Source organism: Labeo rohita, chromosome 9 (genome assembly GCF_022985175.1).
Source record: "Labeo rohita strain BAU-BD-2019 chromosome 9, IGBB_LRoh.1.0, whole genome shotgun sequence".
Lineage (NCBI taxonomy): Eukaryota > Metazoa > Chordata > Actinopteri > Cypriniformes > Cyprinidae > Labeo > Labeo rohita.
Genome location: NC_066877.1, coordinates 13,448,792 through 13,464,259, shown reverse-complemented (window position 1 = coordinate 13,464,259; position 15,468 = coordinate 13,448,792). Strand labels below are relative to the sequence as shown.

Here is a 15,468-nt window from a genome sequence, read left to right as displayed (position 1 = left end):
ATAACAAGGTCAGCTTATCTGACATTTAAAGATAATTTTTAACCTTGATACATAGTCATGAGGGTCTGCAGGGGTTGTCTTTATGATATAACTTAATGCTTATTATTTTTCCTGCATGTCTGGTTGTCTCGAAACAATTTGAATTCATTGTGAAATCAAACTTGACAGTTTTTATTTTTAATATACAGATTAAAATTACAATATTTACTATAAATCAGGACAGTTTTATCATTCTGACATTTACTGACTTCCCTCAATAAATAAATAAATAAATAAATAAATAAATAAATAAAATAAAAGAAATAAAAATTTACTCAAAAACTAAAAACAGTCACCACAGCAAGAGGTACATTTCAAGTTACTGTATATATGAATTGCATTTTAACAGAATGCATTAAATTAATTAAGATAAGTAAACTATGTAATGTTAACAAACTATGCCAAAGTATTACCATAAATCATTTTAGAAATTGCCTTTTTTGGTTCATAAGTACATAGTTCTTTAGGCTAAAGTTATTGCTTTTATCTATATGCCTTTTGACATAAATAGTGGCATGTTACTCTCAAAACTATTGAGCAAATCACTAAGCTTCGGCAGTAGTAGGATTGCCTCACATCTCGTGCAAACTAATTATTCCCAGCTCCTCCCTGTACACATGGGAACACAAGGCAGTCACGCAAAAACATGAACTTTCACATAGGAGAGGTCTGTGGCATGAAGGGCTTAGTGGCACAAGAGTCAAAGAAAGTGCTGACAGAAAATGACCTATTTGCTAATCAATCCTTCTTTTATAAAATACTGTACCTAAAATCTCACAAAGCACTTTCATGATGCAGGTGGAAACAGTCAGATATTTACCAATGGCTTTAGCACATTCTCTTAAAATGTACTTAAAAGTGTACTTTTAAAAGTTGTCATGAATACTCAGAGCTAGCAGTAAAGAATGCATCTACACCCTATAATTAACATCAAATGCAAAGTCTCTTTTTCTCTCTGGTTATCTGTCATACAAATTTTATTATGTATGCCCTTAATTTAAATCTAATACCATTGTATTTATCTAGTGTTGCTTAGTACAAATGCTATAAAACTTTATAATTTCAGCTATTTTAATCAGCTTTACTAAAATCTCACATTAGGTTATTGTCCTTGTCTATATGAAATAATAAAGAATGTGGTTATTTTTAGAACTTGGGCAAATGTGTCATTGTTCTGAATGTCAACACTGCTCTTATTCTGCAAAAATAAGAGGTAAAGAGGCTGAGCATAACACTGCAATTGATATATTAAGACCAACAGCACAATTGCAAGTTTTGATTTTATACAGTAGTTCAATACACAAGTACTGTACACTTTCCAGTCAAAAGTTTTTGAACAGTAAGATTTTCAATGCTTTTAAAAGAAGTCTCTTCTGCTCACCCAGCCTGCATTTATTTGATCCAAAATACAACAAAAGCAGTAATATTGTGAAATATTTTATTATTTAAAATAACTGCTTTCTATCTGAATATATTTTTAAAACATAATTTATTCCTGTGATTTCAAAGCTGAATTTGTAGCATCATTTTTAGCATAATCATATTATTACTCCAGTCACATGATCCTTCAGAAATCATCTAATATTCTGATTTGCTGCTCAAAAAACATTATTAGGGGCCAAGCACCGAAGGTGCGATGGCATCTATTGTATCCGTTGGCGTTCCTATTATTATTATTATTCTTCCGTTTCTTCCGCTCTTGAGTCTATGGCAGCCCATAGAACCGATTGCGGGAAAGTTGTGAAATTTGGCACACTGATAGAGGACAGTCCCATCATTGACCATAGCAAGTTTGGAGTCTCTAACTCAAACTCTGTAGCGCCACCACCTGTCCAAAATGTAAGTAATTTTATGCTAATAACTTTTTTTCTCTGAATCCTTGGCTCATGCCGAGTCGAATGAAGTCCAAAATTTAAAAATCGTAAGGTTTAGTTTTTTTTCTATAAATTTTGGTTCGTAAAACGTACTTTTTCGAACTCATCCTAGACGGTTTGTCTGATTTTCACCAAAATTGGCTCAGATCATCTTCAGACCATGCTGGCAAAAAGTTATGGAACTCAAGCTGATTAGTTAAACCGTTATCGAATGACGCGCGAATAAATTCTACGAAAAGCACACAAACATGGTTGTAAGGCTATATCTCCGCAATGATTTGGCATATTGAGGCCAAACTTGGTGTGTGTTATAACAAGCATGACCTGAGACTACCTGCAGTGTTTCAGCACAGTGCCACCTAGTGGTCAGGAGATATGAAAAATTGGTATTTTTGCTTATAACTTCTGAGTAGTTAGGCCAAAAATCATGAAACCGGTCTCTTTAGATTCGGTGCATCATGCCGAGTCGAACCATATCCAATTTTCCCATGTCAGCCAATTTTGGTGTCGGCCATATTGAATTTTGTCCAAAAATGCTATATTTTACAAACGCATTGACAAATCGTTACAAAACTCGGTATGTGTCTTCGGCACCATACTCTGACAGTACTCAAAAAGTTTGGGGGCAAAAAGTTATAACGAAATTTACCAAAATGCTAACTTCTGCTTACATTAGCCTATTGTAATGAAACTGATGTCAATAGATTCCTTGGGTCAAGCCGAGAACATTGATACACATTATGCCAATATTGGCCAAACATCCTGTCCGCCATTTTGATTAATATTGAAAACCTACTTTTTCGAACTCCTCCTAGACCGTTAGTCCGATCTTCACCAAATTTGACTCAGATCATCTTCAGACCTTGCTGACAAAAAGTTATGGATTTCATGTTGATATACGAAACGGTTTCCGTTTAGTGCATCACCGAATTTGCTGGAAAGATGCCAAACTACATCTGAGGCTGTATCTCTGCAAAGCTTTTACATATTGACACCAAATTTTATATGTGCCATTGTCACCTCACACTGACCACACCACATCAATTTGGTAACAGCGCCACCTACTGGTCAGAAGTAATACACCATTCATTAAACATTAATAATGAAATTTCCAAAAATGCTAATAACTTCTGATTGCATTAGCCTACTGTAATAAAACTGGTCTCAAAATATTCTTTGGGACATGCCGACAACACACATATCAATTATACCACACTTCGCTGAACTTTCTTTTCCACCATTTTGATTAATATACAAAACTTACTTTTTCGAACTCCTTCTAGACCGCTGGTCCAATTTACACCAAATTTGGCTCAAATCATCTTTAGAAGGTGCTGACTCATAGTTACGGATTTCGTGCCGATAGACAAAACCGTTTTCGTACAGCGCCACTACATATTTGAGGCATAATGCGAAAATTACTCTGAGGCTGTATCTCAGGAAAGATTTGACATAATGACACCAGACTTTGTGTGTGTCATTGTTACCTCACACAGAACACGTCACATCATTTTTAAAACAGCACCACCTATTGGTCAAAAGTAATAAGCCATTACTTTATGTCATTGTTTGTATTTATGATTTTCCAGCCATTTCAACTGATATTATTCTAAAATGGCTTTAATTACTCATTGTTGTAGTCGGTCTGCTGCTCCTTGCCGTGCTTAACTCCTCATTCTGCTTCTTTTGTGCTTGGCCCCGCAATTGCTGGTTGCAGCTATATTTATTATTATTATTATTATTATTATTATGTAGAAAGTTCAGAAGAACAGCATTTATCTAAAACAGAAATCTTTTATAATATTATAAATTACTTTATTAAAGATGAGCATCTCTTTATCACCTTTGACCAGATAAAAGTATTAATTTTAGATAAATGCTGGTCTTTGGATCTTTCTATTCATCAAACAATCCTGAAAAAAATGTACTCAATTGTTTTAAAACAGCAAATCAACATATTAGAATGATTTATGAAGGTTCATGTGACACTAAATACTCGAGTAATAATGCTGAAAATTAATATTTGATCACAGGAACAAATTACATTTTAATTACATCTGATCATTCAATCAGTTACTTGTCACCACCTACCGGTGTATCTAATGCAACCTGCAGAATGAATCAGTGATAAATCCCACCACTGACACAGACAGGTGGAGTGATATAATAAAAACAGTGAAAGACCTCAGAGCTTATGTACTAAAGCACTAAATTCAAAACGCCATACTACTATTACCATTAAAGCAGCAAAATAGCAGTAATAGCAGCATGGCAGTGTCCAGCAGCTGTCACCTGTAGGCATCACTTGTGTTTACGGATCTTTGGGAGTCTTGTATATGTTACTGAAACAGTATGTGTTTCTAGTTATTTTTTCAAGACGGCAAAAGCGATTAAAAAATACATATACTGTACACATACATCTATAGTACAAGTAAAGCCTCTTAAATAAACAATGTAGACTTAAGGTTAGGGTTTCTGGCTGTTGATCATTTTTGACAAAGTTGACTACTGATGCTTTTCTTTTAAGTACATGTGTGGAGATCAACAGCCTGGAGTCCTTACCAGGTTCACACTTCTTTGCCAAAAATTCATTCGGTCAGTAAAGTGAGTAAAAGCTTGTGGAACATAAGAAGCTATAACTTGACATTGACTGACAAGCGTGTCAACACCACAAGGATGGTTTATTAGCATCATCTGCCACTGGTGCTGATGGTACAACCAATAGTTACCAACTTCAGGTATATCAAAGACATACAAACTTAGAACCAACCACACAGCTGAAGAACGCAGTTGAGCATGCAGTTGAAGAAGATTCAGTAAAATGCAGTGTAATTTTACAGTAAAGAACCATCTTAAACAGGATAAAGTGATTGGCATGGTAATGTACATGACAATGTAAATGTATTTGGTCTCGGCGGAACAGATCTGCTACACTGCTACTGCCAATACATCCACAACATCCTGCTGTGAGCATGTAGGGAATACTGCTGCTCCACATATAACATATATGAATAACCCCCATAGCATAGATGAATCACCTTGTAGCAGATCTATACAGGTGGAGCTGGGGAAGGTGGAGGGTTTCTGAGCATGCTGCAAAACTGCTTACAGCTAGCACTAGTCATATATTTGAATGTTGAGCAGTGAGCTCATTGGCTACTGATACAGGAGAAACCAAAAAACTGTGCCATGTAATAATTATGTCATTAGGTCAGATTGAGTTAGACCTAGCGGGATTGCGCCATCTAGAGTTTCATGCCAGAACTCTGTGTTTATACTCACAAAAGAACTTCCCACTAAATTTTTGCCAAACTCACGACAGCTCACATGAATTAGTTCTTAACTTCATTTTAATGCTAATGGAGTATTCTTAAGCGACTACATGCCAGAGGTAAGTAATTTGCATAAAACACGCCCAAACGTCTCCATATTCTGACCTTAAGTCAGTCTTTAAATACGCATTCTTGAATAGAATCACGAATAGCTAAGCTATGCCTTTCTTAAAGGGGTCATCGGATGCCTATTTTCCTCAAGTTGATATGATACTTTAGGGTCTTAATGAAAAGTCTATAATACACTTTGGTTAAAAATTCTCAATGGTTGTGTAAAACAACACCCTTGAGCTCTGCAAAAATCATCCCATTCTGAGGGATTGCTACTTTAAAATGCAAATGCGTTTTGCTCACCCCGCTCCTCTCTTCTCTCTGTGGAGTGACGAGCTGCTCTGAGAGATTGTTTACTTTAGCCGCATTTAGCGTGTTTAGCCGTGAAACTTGCTAACTAGCACATTATTAGGAAAGGTGATTGCAGAGATTCATAAAAAAAACCTTATACTCACTTCTGCTGTAGCTGAAGCTGCATCACGAATGATTTGTGCGAACATAGATGCATTTATGTAGATTGAGAGGTGCATTCCCTTCACAAACAAACGTAATCCACTGCATCTTCAGCGGCTCAGACGTTGGGAGTAAATGACGACCACTATGTTCATTATTACATCAGCAACACAACACCTCAATCGCTCAATCAGAGATATTCTTGTCTAATTTACATCCCTGTTCCGGCATCGAAACAGTGGAGGTCGGACTGTTACAGCTGATCTGAGGTAAGACGCTCATGTCAATCAACTATCGTGGGAGTGGCCTCTGTCGGTGTTGCGCGATAATATTTTTACAGAATAATTAAAAACCACTGCATGGATTTTTATCATTATAGGGTAGATTTGTACATGCACTGCCAACACACATTAATGTTCAAACAACATGTAAAAGTGAACTTTGCATCCGATGAACCCTTTAAAACAAGAAGCACATTTTCTAAATACCCTACTGTAGGTGATTGTACCTCTCATTAGCCAGCTGAATACGCTTATCTGCATATTTTATGCAGAGAATCTCACAGCTCAAGCTATTACGCATCTTTTCTTACTCTATTACACATTATGAAGAAATTTTACATAGAGATACTTATTCTTAAATATAATTACATCCTAACATGTTCATAAGGCCACCAAGAGTGTGTAATTTTTTTTTTTAACTTAGCCTACATTTAAATCTCCAAAGCAATACAAATCTATTTGTTTCAATTTCCAAACATGACGCTCAGTCGTTTGGTTTACCTAGCTTTTTAAAACAGATGAAACAAGAAATTGACTGATACAAAACAGAATCAGTTTCTATAAATGCTGATTAAAACAAATACAAGAACTGTGATTATATTGCACAAAAAATATTTTACACAACACTGTGTGTCCTTTAATATGTCCCACTTCATCTAGCCCATGTAAACGAATAAACGTGCTCTCATGGTAACATGTGCGTTCGGCTAAGAAACAGTTAACTGTCACCAAATTTCAAGGGGGAGGTGTCAACCTTCAACAAATCTGTACTTTGTCTCTGAGATAGATAAACTTTTTTATATCACTGTAGGTAGAGACTTTTCAAGAGAAGCATTCACATATTTCTAAAAGGATTTTGCTCTGTCCTCTTACAGACTTGCAACAAGAAAAGACCCAAACTGTTTCTCAGCCCATTAGATGACATTAATTCAGACAAAATGTGGTATGGCTATAGGCACTGGTTTGAGGTTTGCACATGCAGGTACTGGCTATTTTTACAGTACATAACGATGACAGAAAAGGACTAAGAAAAATCACGAAAAAGAGAGCTACAGCACTGATCATTTTAGAGTGTAGCTTGCATGTAAATGTAATTAGAGCTTACTTGTGACAATGGTTTTGGCTTCTTGGTTGCCATTCCTCCAATCATGATCATGTTAGGCATCAGTGGTCGTGGAAATTCAAAGGCAAAGTCAAAGCGCATAAACCAGAGAGCTGCACGGCTCATGATCTCCACAACTGATGCCTTTTTCTGAAGTACACGTGAGGCGATCTCATCTGCCTGAGTAAACATGTGGTTACAAGCCATGGGTTGCAGCAGAGTCCTTACCAGGTTGATACACCTCTGCCACAAATTCATCTTGTCTGTAAAGTGGGTATTACGTTGTGGAACATAAGAGGGTGGACTGGGGCATTGGCTGGCAAGAGCGTCGACACCACAAGGAAGGTTTATTTGCATATAAATAGCTGGAATAGAGAGATATTCACTAACAATAACCCCAACAGGCTCAAACGGGTCAGTGAGAATCGCATCAAAGCGGTAGTCTTGAAGCTTCTTCATCAAGTCCTTGTTAAAAAGCAGACCTTCTGCATTCCTCACTATGAACATTTGCAGAAGGTGCACTTGGTAGAAGAAAACGAAGAACTTGGAGACGTCAGAAGAGAGGTCGGTAATCAGAATTTTAGTTAAATTGCCTTCTAATAACATTTGTAGTTCAGTCTTGGTGTAGTTCACTGGAAATGTCAGAGTGGTGGTATGCTCTGAAGGGCCCATACTCAGACTCGCCTCCGGGATGACGACCACCACCTGGTTTCCTCTTCTCCCCAGCTCTTCCACAACAGGCTTCATCCCTAACCAGTGACTGCCATCTGATGGTACAACCAAAAGTTTCCCAGCTTCAGCTGATCCCAAGAAGAAGAGACTCAGAAGCAACCACAGACCAGTCATTTTATCACTGGTCTTAAAGAAAAAATCTCTCATTGTGAACTTTGCCAGCTGGAGGAGAGGTCGGCAAAAATCAACCTGGTAATGTGCAACTTTAAGTACTCCAGTATCTCACAACGAGTCCGGTTTTTGTTCAGTGGAGGTGGACACCACTGCAGTTGGGTGGGACTTATCTATATAAGGTGGTGAGACAAGCAGTCAGGGTGAAAGTTAAAAAAGATACTATGTCATGCAAAAAATGGCATAGTAATAAAGGGATATTGTGTGTAAAGTGGAGGGGGAAAAAAGAAAAAGGATATTACTATTTAACTTTTGCACAGATAAAGATAAATACTTTTTAGAAATTCTTGATTTTATCAAATGCAAAACTCATTGCAAACCTGAAATATCATGAAGTTTAGTTATTCAAATAGATGTATGTTTGACTTTTGACCAGTTAATCTTGATGATTATAGCACGCCTGGCAAAGTTATACAATAAAAAATATAAAACCGTGCATGGTTCAACCCCCACAATACTACAGACTGCATTTCTGTAACAGTGCCTTCTAGGAGACTTGATTCAAACATCAAACAAGCAGATGCAAAAACTAGATCCATAGAAACTTATATATATTTTTTTTATCTTTCCATCTTATTTTTAATGTAGCCTAAGAACTGGAGTGAACTTGAGTGTGTGAGGCGGTGTCAGCAATCTCCATTTAGCCTATTTAGATGTGCAACACAGTTCACTGCACTGCTGTATGTTGTAAACTGGTATATGTATTCAAATTATTTTAAATTTATTCACGTACTAATAAACACTAATGTGTCGCGCAAATCGCCATTTACTGCACTTTATCAAGTGGGTCACACATCCTGACGCTGACGTGAAAGTCACTTTCCAAGAAAACTGAATTTAAAACCAGAATATAAAAATAGAATATAGTGAACAACTACATAACTTCTTTGAAATAATAATACACAGAATTAAATACAAAGTGCTAATAAAATAGTTTGAGCCGCAGATACATACATACAAAAAATAAATAAATAAATACATAAATAAAATAATAATATTGCAGTCTCCGGTATTGCAGGAAAACCCTACTCGCGTGGTTCACAGTTTCAAGCACTTAGACTACCCTCTGTAGGAAATGCAAGGCAACAGCATCAGTTTTAGAGTAAGCATGTATACGGCTAATGGAATTGATTTAAACAATTACAGTAGTTAGCTAAGATTTGGCAAAATAAATAATGAAATGTATGAAGGTATGACTGAAAATATTAGTTACAGTGACATCTACAGTGAGACAAGGTAAATGGTGATACTAAATGGCGATACTTTCTGGTGATGCATATTTTATTGATCCGAAAAGGGGGGAGGGTGCGCTTTGCCCCTGTACACAGAAACTGAAGAACTGGTTTGTAGAGTTTGGTAAAGTGATAAAATTCCAGAAAAGGCAAACATGTTTTAGAACTATTGTTTCTGTTTTCTGTTCTTTCACCTGTGAAATAGCTCAAAAAGGATCCCCCTCCTCCCAACATCTTCTAGGAATTACTTGATCCCACTTACTAGTGTGAACTTTCACAAATAATCTAAAGCCTCTCTAATATATATATATATATATATATATATATATATACACTACCATTCAAAAGTTTGGGGTCAGTACATTTTTATTGTTTCTTTTTTTTTTTTTTAAGAAATTAATACTTTTATTCACCAAGGATGTATTAAGTTAATATTTAAAAGTTTATTAAAAGTTAATAATAAATAATTTACATTGTTATAAAATATCTATATTTTGTATAAACACTGTACTTTTTAAACTTGTTATTCATGAAAGAATCCTGAAAAAAAAAAAATCACAGGTTCCAAAAAATATTTGGCAGCACAACTGTTGATATTATCCAACATTGATCATTCTAATAATAAATCCGCATATTAGAATGATTTCTGAAGGATCATGTGACACTTAAGACTGGAGTAACAGCTGATAAAAATTCAGCATTTCATCACAGGAATAAATTCTATTTTAAAGTATGTTAAAATAAAAAACATTATTTTATATTGTAAAAACATTTTGCAATATTACTGTTTTTTTCTATATTTTTAATCAAATAAATGCAGCCTTGATGAGCATAAGAGACTTCTTTAAAGACTATTACAAGTCTTACTGACCCCAAACTTTTGAACGGTAGTGTATATATATAAAATAATAATAAAAAATACAGATTTATCATGAAAATACCTACAGAAAGCTTTTTTTCAGTTGCAGAGTCTTTTCGAACTGTCTTTAATTTTAACCCAGGATATTGGCAAGTTCTCTTAACATTTGAGAATTACTATAGACAGCAGCACAGGCAAAATCAGCAGTAGTGGCAAAATAACAGCTATTAGAATACTAACCTGTGACAAAGGCTCTGCTTTCTTGTTGTCCATTCCTCCGACTACAATCATGTTTGGCATCAACGGAGAGGGGAATTCGAAGACAAAGTCAGAATGCACGAACCAGAGAGCTGCATGGCTCAAGATCTCCACCATTGATGTTTTTCTATGAAGTACATGCGAGGCGATCTCATCTGCACGAGCAAACAAACGTCCACAAGCCATGGGTTGAAGTAGAGCCCTTACCAGGTTTACACTTCTTTGCCAAAGATTCATGCGGTCGGTAAAGTGAGTAAAACCATGAGGAACATAAGAGACTGGAGCTGGACATTGACTGGCAAGAGCGTCAGCACCACAAGGATGTCTTGTTTGTATATAAATGGCTGGAATTGAGAAATATTCGGCAACAATAGCTCCAGTAGGCTCAAACGGATCTGTGAGAATCGCATCAAAGTTGTAGTCTTGCAGCTTCTTCATCAAGTCCTTGTTGGAGAGCACACCCTCGACATTTCGGGTTGTAAGAACATTAAGCAGCTCCATACTTATGATGAAATTCTGAAACCTGGCTAGATCTGTAGTTAGATCTACACTCGTCAGAATAGCAACACCTTCATTTACTTGCTCTTGAAGCTGGGCCTTGGTGTAGGGTACTGGATATGTCAGAGTGGTGGTATGCTTTGACGGACCCATGCTCAAACTTGCTTCCGGGATGATGACCACCACCTGGTTTCCTCTACGGCCAAGCTCCTCCACCAAAGGCTTCATGCCTGTCCAGTGACTGCCATCCGAAGGAACTACTAATAACTTCCCAGCCTCTGCTGATCTCAAGCAGAAAAGACACAAGAGCAACAAAGAAACAGCCATTCCAACAATCCGGTCATTCATTATCAGCAATGATTACAAGCATATATGCTGGTAGTATTGGTAAGAAGCTTGTCTTGAAAGTCTGCAAGGACTTATGAATATGCACCCCACAGCAGAGGCTTTTATCCTAAAAGGAGAGTTTCAACAACCAATCAAACCTCGGGCCTGAAAAGATCACAATCTTCATTCTTTAGAGCAAAACCCGCCCCTTAGTAGCAGAGTGAGAAAAGTATCCAGATCTCATCAATGAATAAAGCCAAGTGACATTAATGATTCAGCTGTCTGTTTCTAAAATCAAAAATAAAGGCAAACATTTTTACATGCTCTGGTGAACCATTCACAGCAAGATTAGAACATGCTGTTTCTCTTCACATTTGCAATTGATTACCGGCAACAGCAAAATCAGCAGAAGTGCCAAAATGACAGCAATCAGAAAGACTTGTGATAAAGGTGTTTTGTGTCTAATGTAATGAAATTTAAACATTTTAAAGTGAGCCCTTTTGGTGCCACTGTTTAATTTTTAAACTTTTAAAACATAGATTTAATAGAAATTGTATGTCGAGATTCTCACCTAATTTTTATCCTCACAGTCTGCACAATAATCAAGTAGTTTTTTTTCTCTTTATATGCAACAGAAAAGACAGAGGGAAGACTTTGAGCTGATGCGAGTATACTCTAGTCAACTCTAGCAAATGAAGCACATCAACCAAGCACATTTTTGCAAAGTACATCGACCACTTAGGTTACTTATTATCTCTTATGAAATGTGCATGGCCCTGTTTGCCCTGCAGTGGGCACCCAAAATATGTTAAATGTTATGGAATATGGTTATCTGGGGGAAAAAAAAGCATTTTCTCTTTATGCTCTGTTAGCACATGCTAGAAATAACATGTTGAAAGGAAAACCTAATCCTGGCTATTTTCATATTGGGTTCATTTGTAAGTTGAGTTTTTCTTGATTGCAGGCAAAACTAAGAAAAGTTGTTTTGCAGTATAGTAGTTTGAAAACTGTATATGTTAAACTAAGAAACATCTGGTGTTTCTTAAAGTACATAGAGACTAAACAGGCTGCTTTAAACATGTCAAAAGTTAGATGAGATAATGTCCACTGTCTGCTTGGTTGCCAAACACAATTCAATGTAGAAACATTTAATACTTTAACCCAAGTTAAGTTTTGGCTAGATACTCTTTATGTTAAAGAACAGTTAAGAAAAGTCCACAGTATTATTGCACGTTATACTACTGGGCCGTTAAATGCTCGAATCTAATTGGCTGACGAATGTTCTGATTTTCTGAATGCTTCCTATTCTTGTTAATATGTAGAAAGTGCTTAAAGTGAATTTCTTATCCAAAGTTTGCTCTTTGTGCAAGGATTGTAAACAGAATGTAAGGTATCAACTTTAAAATCAAACTCAATCTTCAATCAGTTTTTTTCTAAAAGGATATGTGTGATTATAGTGACAGAAGCCATTTTTACCAGTTAATACTATAAATCATGATGAGGTTTGCATGACCAGTGCTGGGTAGTAACTGATTACGTAATCTATATTACATAATCAATACCAAAAATCAAGTACTTGTAATTAGAGTTTATTACATGATATCATGCTCTTACAGTTACTTTTAATGGATTACATGATTGCATATTATACACACAATGGGAGTAAATCTTTCAGAATTTATTTCTGCTCACTAATTCTCTTTTAAATTTTCCTTTCTAAAAATCCTACTGTGTGTCATACCATTTAACTTTGACTATATGCAGTCTATACACAATATAGAATGGACATGTAAATGTCATGTAATTAATTCTGCAATCCATGCTTCTAAATTTGTGGGGAAAGCACCTCTCAAACAATTAGACCATGTATGAAACAAAGGGATTCTCAAATGTCTTTCTCAGCCAAAGCCTTTTGACTTGAAATATCTCTAAGGACGTTAATATTTCAATAATTTAATAACACATTTGCATATTTTCAGTTTGATGTCACTAAATGGTCAAACTGCCATGGAGGTAAAGAATTTAAATATATATGTTAATATAATTTCTTTTTCTTTGCTTTTTCATATCAGTATTGTCTGATAAATGGTAAATTTAAAAAGTTACATAAAGTAATCTAAAAAGTAGCCAGAATAGATTACCCAAAATGATTAACGTAGATTACTAACTACAGTTTCATAATGTAATGTATAATCATAGATTAACAGGAGTACAATTTGTAAAAAGTAGTACGTAATAAGTAATCTAAATAAGTAATCTACCCAGCTCTGGCCATGACAAACTATGGAAACTGAGATGCAAGTCAAGTAAACGGTGAAAAACCATCCCTAGCTCACAACCAATAAGAATTCCCTCTCTTAAAAGGAAACAGCATCGGTTTTAGAATCAGTTTGTACATGAGAAAGCAGATGACACACTCTAAGATACTGGAATTATTGTGTACAGTTAAAGTTATATTTGTAATGTTATATTTTAAATTGATGAAATAATTGGCAAAAAATGTGTAGATATGCACTAAATGTTTGCACTACAACTATTAGAAAGACTTACCTGTGACAAAGGTTGTGCTTTCTTGTTGTCCATTCCTCCAATTATGATCATGTTAGGCATCAACGGACGTGGTAATTCAAAGACAAAGTCAAAATGCATAAACCAGAGAGCTGCACGGCTCATGATCTCCACCACTGATGTTTTTCTCTGAAGTACATGTGAGGCGATCTCATCTGCACGAGCAAACATACGTTCACAAGCCTTGGGCTGAATCAGTGTCCTTACCAGGTTCACACTTCTTTGCCAGAGATTCATACGGTCAGTAAAGTGAGTTAAAGGTTGTGGAACATAAGAAGGTGGAGCTGGACATTTACTAGCAAGAGCATCGACACCACAAGGATGGCTTGTTTGCATATAAATGGCAGGAACTGATAGATATTCAGCAGCAATAACCCCGACAGTCTCAAACGGATCTGTGAGAATCGCATCAAAGCTGTACTCTTGCAGTTTCTTCATCAAGTCCTTGTTGGTGAGCAAACCCTCAGCATTCCGGGAGACAACAACTTTAAGCATATCCATAGTGTGGAAGAAATTCTGAAACCTGGACAGATCTGTAGATACATCTGCACTCAGCAACTTCTCTAAGCCTGCACTCATACTCTCTTGTAGCTGGGCCTTGGTGTAGGGTACTGGATATGTCAAAGTGGTGGTATGCTGTGCTGGACTCATGTTCAGACCTTCCTCTGGGATGACAACCACCACCTGGTTTCCTCTACGTCCAAGCTCCTCCACCAAAGGCTTCATGCCTGTCCAGTGACTGCCAAATGCTGGAATCACCAATAACTTCCCAGCCTCTGCTGATCCCAGGCAGAAAACACACAAGAGCAATACAGAAGCAAACATTTTAACGACCATATCATTCATAATAAGAAATAATTACAAGCCTATGAGCTGGTAGTTTCCACAAGAGTTGGTTGAAATTCTGCAAAGCACTTATGAACTTGCCCAGGTTTTTATCCTAAAAGGGATGTTGTTACACTCAGCAAAGAAGGCAGGGCCACAAAAGAGTGCAATCCGCCTTCCACTCGTTCGTGGAAAACACACCCTCAGTAAGTCCTGATAATCTTTCAAGCCAAAATAAAAAAAACTACCGGAAAACTTTGCGCCGGTTGATAAACACCCTCGAACTGCCATTGGTCATTGCGCAATACCTCGGCTCCACCTTCTCATTCATTTTTTCTCTGTCCGTCGAAGACAGAAGCAGACACGAGTAAAAACACAAATACATTGGAGATTTGCTTTACAGCTGAAATTAAATTTAACCGAATTTGCTGAAAGTCTGATTCAAACTTTGAAGAACTTTGCGAAACTGACGCCGCTTTTTCCTAATACTTCTCATCGCTGTTATTTTTATTATGTGTCTACTGTGTTTATGAATGGATAGCGCACACATTTAAACATGAAAATATGAAATATAATTTGTAATTTAATACGTAAACGGCATCGGAATGTTCGCAAACAGTAGCTGACCATTTATTTCAAACTCACTTATGACAAAGGACAACCAAGAAAAAAAGTCTGCAGAGAAATCACCGTTTTTTTTTTTTTTACAAAGATAAAGCCCACTTACAGATAAACTTTGGCAGAGTTTAGAAAAAAACAAACAAACAAACAAAAAAAAAACAAATGGGTATTGTATCATTTCTGATGATATCCCAATTTTAATTATATTAAAAAAAAACAAAACAAAAATAAAAAAAACAAAAAAC

General features: G+C 36.3%; 1 protein-coding gene across 1 annotated transcript; it reads right to left on the bottom strand.

The window, feature by feature from the left end:
- Positions 1-11,793: 11,793 nt before the first annotated feature.
- Positions 11,794-14,826, bottom strand: LOC127170631 (UDP-glucuronosyltransferase 1A5). The gene is made up of 2 exons (XM_051118760.1): positions 13,760-14,826; positions 11,794-11,829 (listed from the first exon to the last, which is right to left on the bottom strand). The coding sequence occupies exons 1-2, from the start codon at positions 14,621-14,623 to the stop codon at positions 11,812-11,814; spliced, it is 882 nt and encodes a 293-aa protein (XP_050974717.1). The 5' UTR covers positions 14,624-14,826; the 3' UTR covers positions 11,794-11,811.
- Between the last annotated feature and the right edge of the window lie 642 nt (positions 14,827-15,468).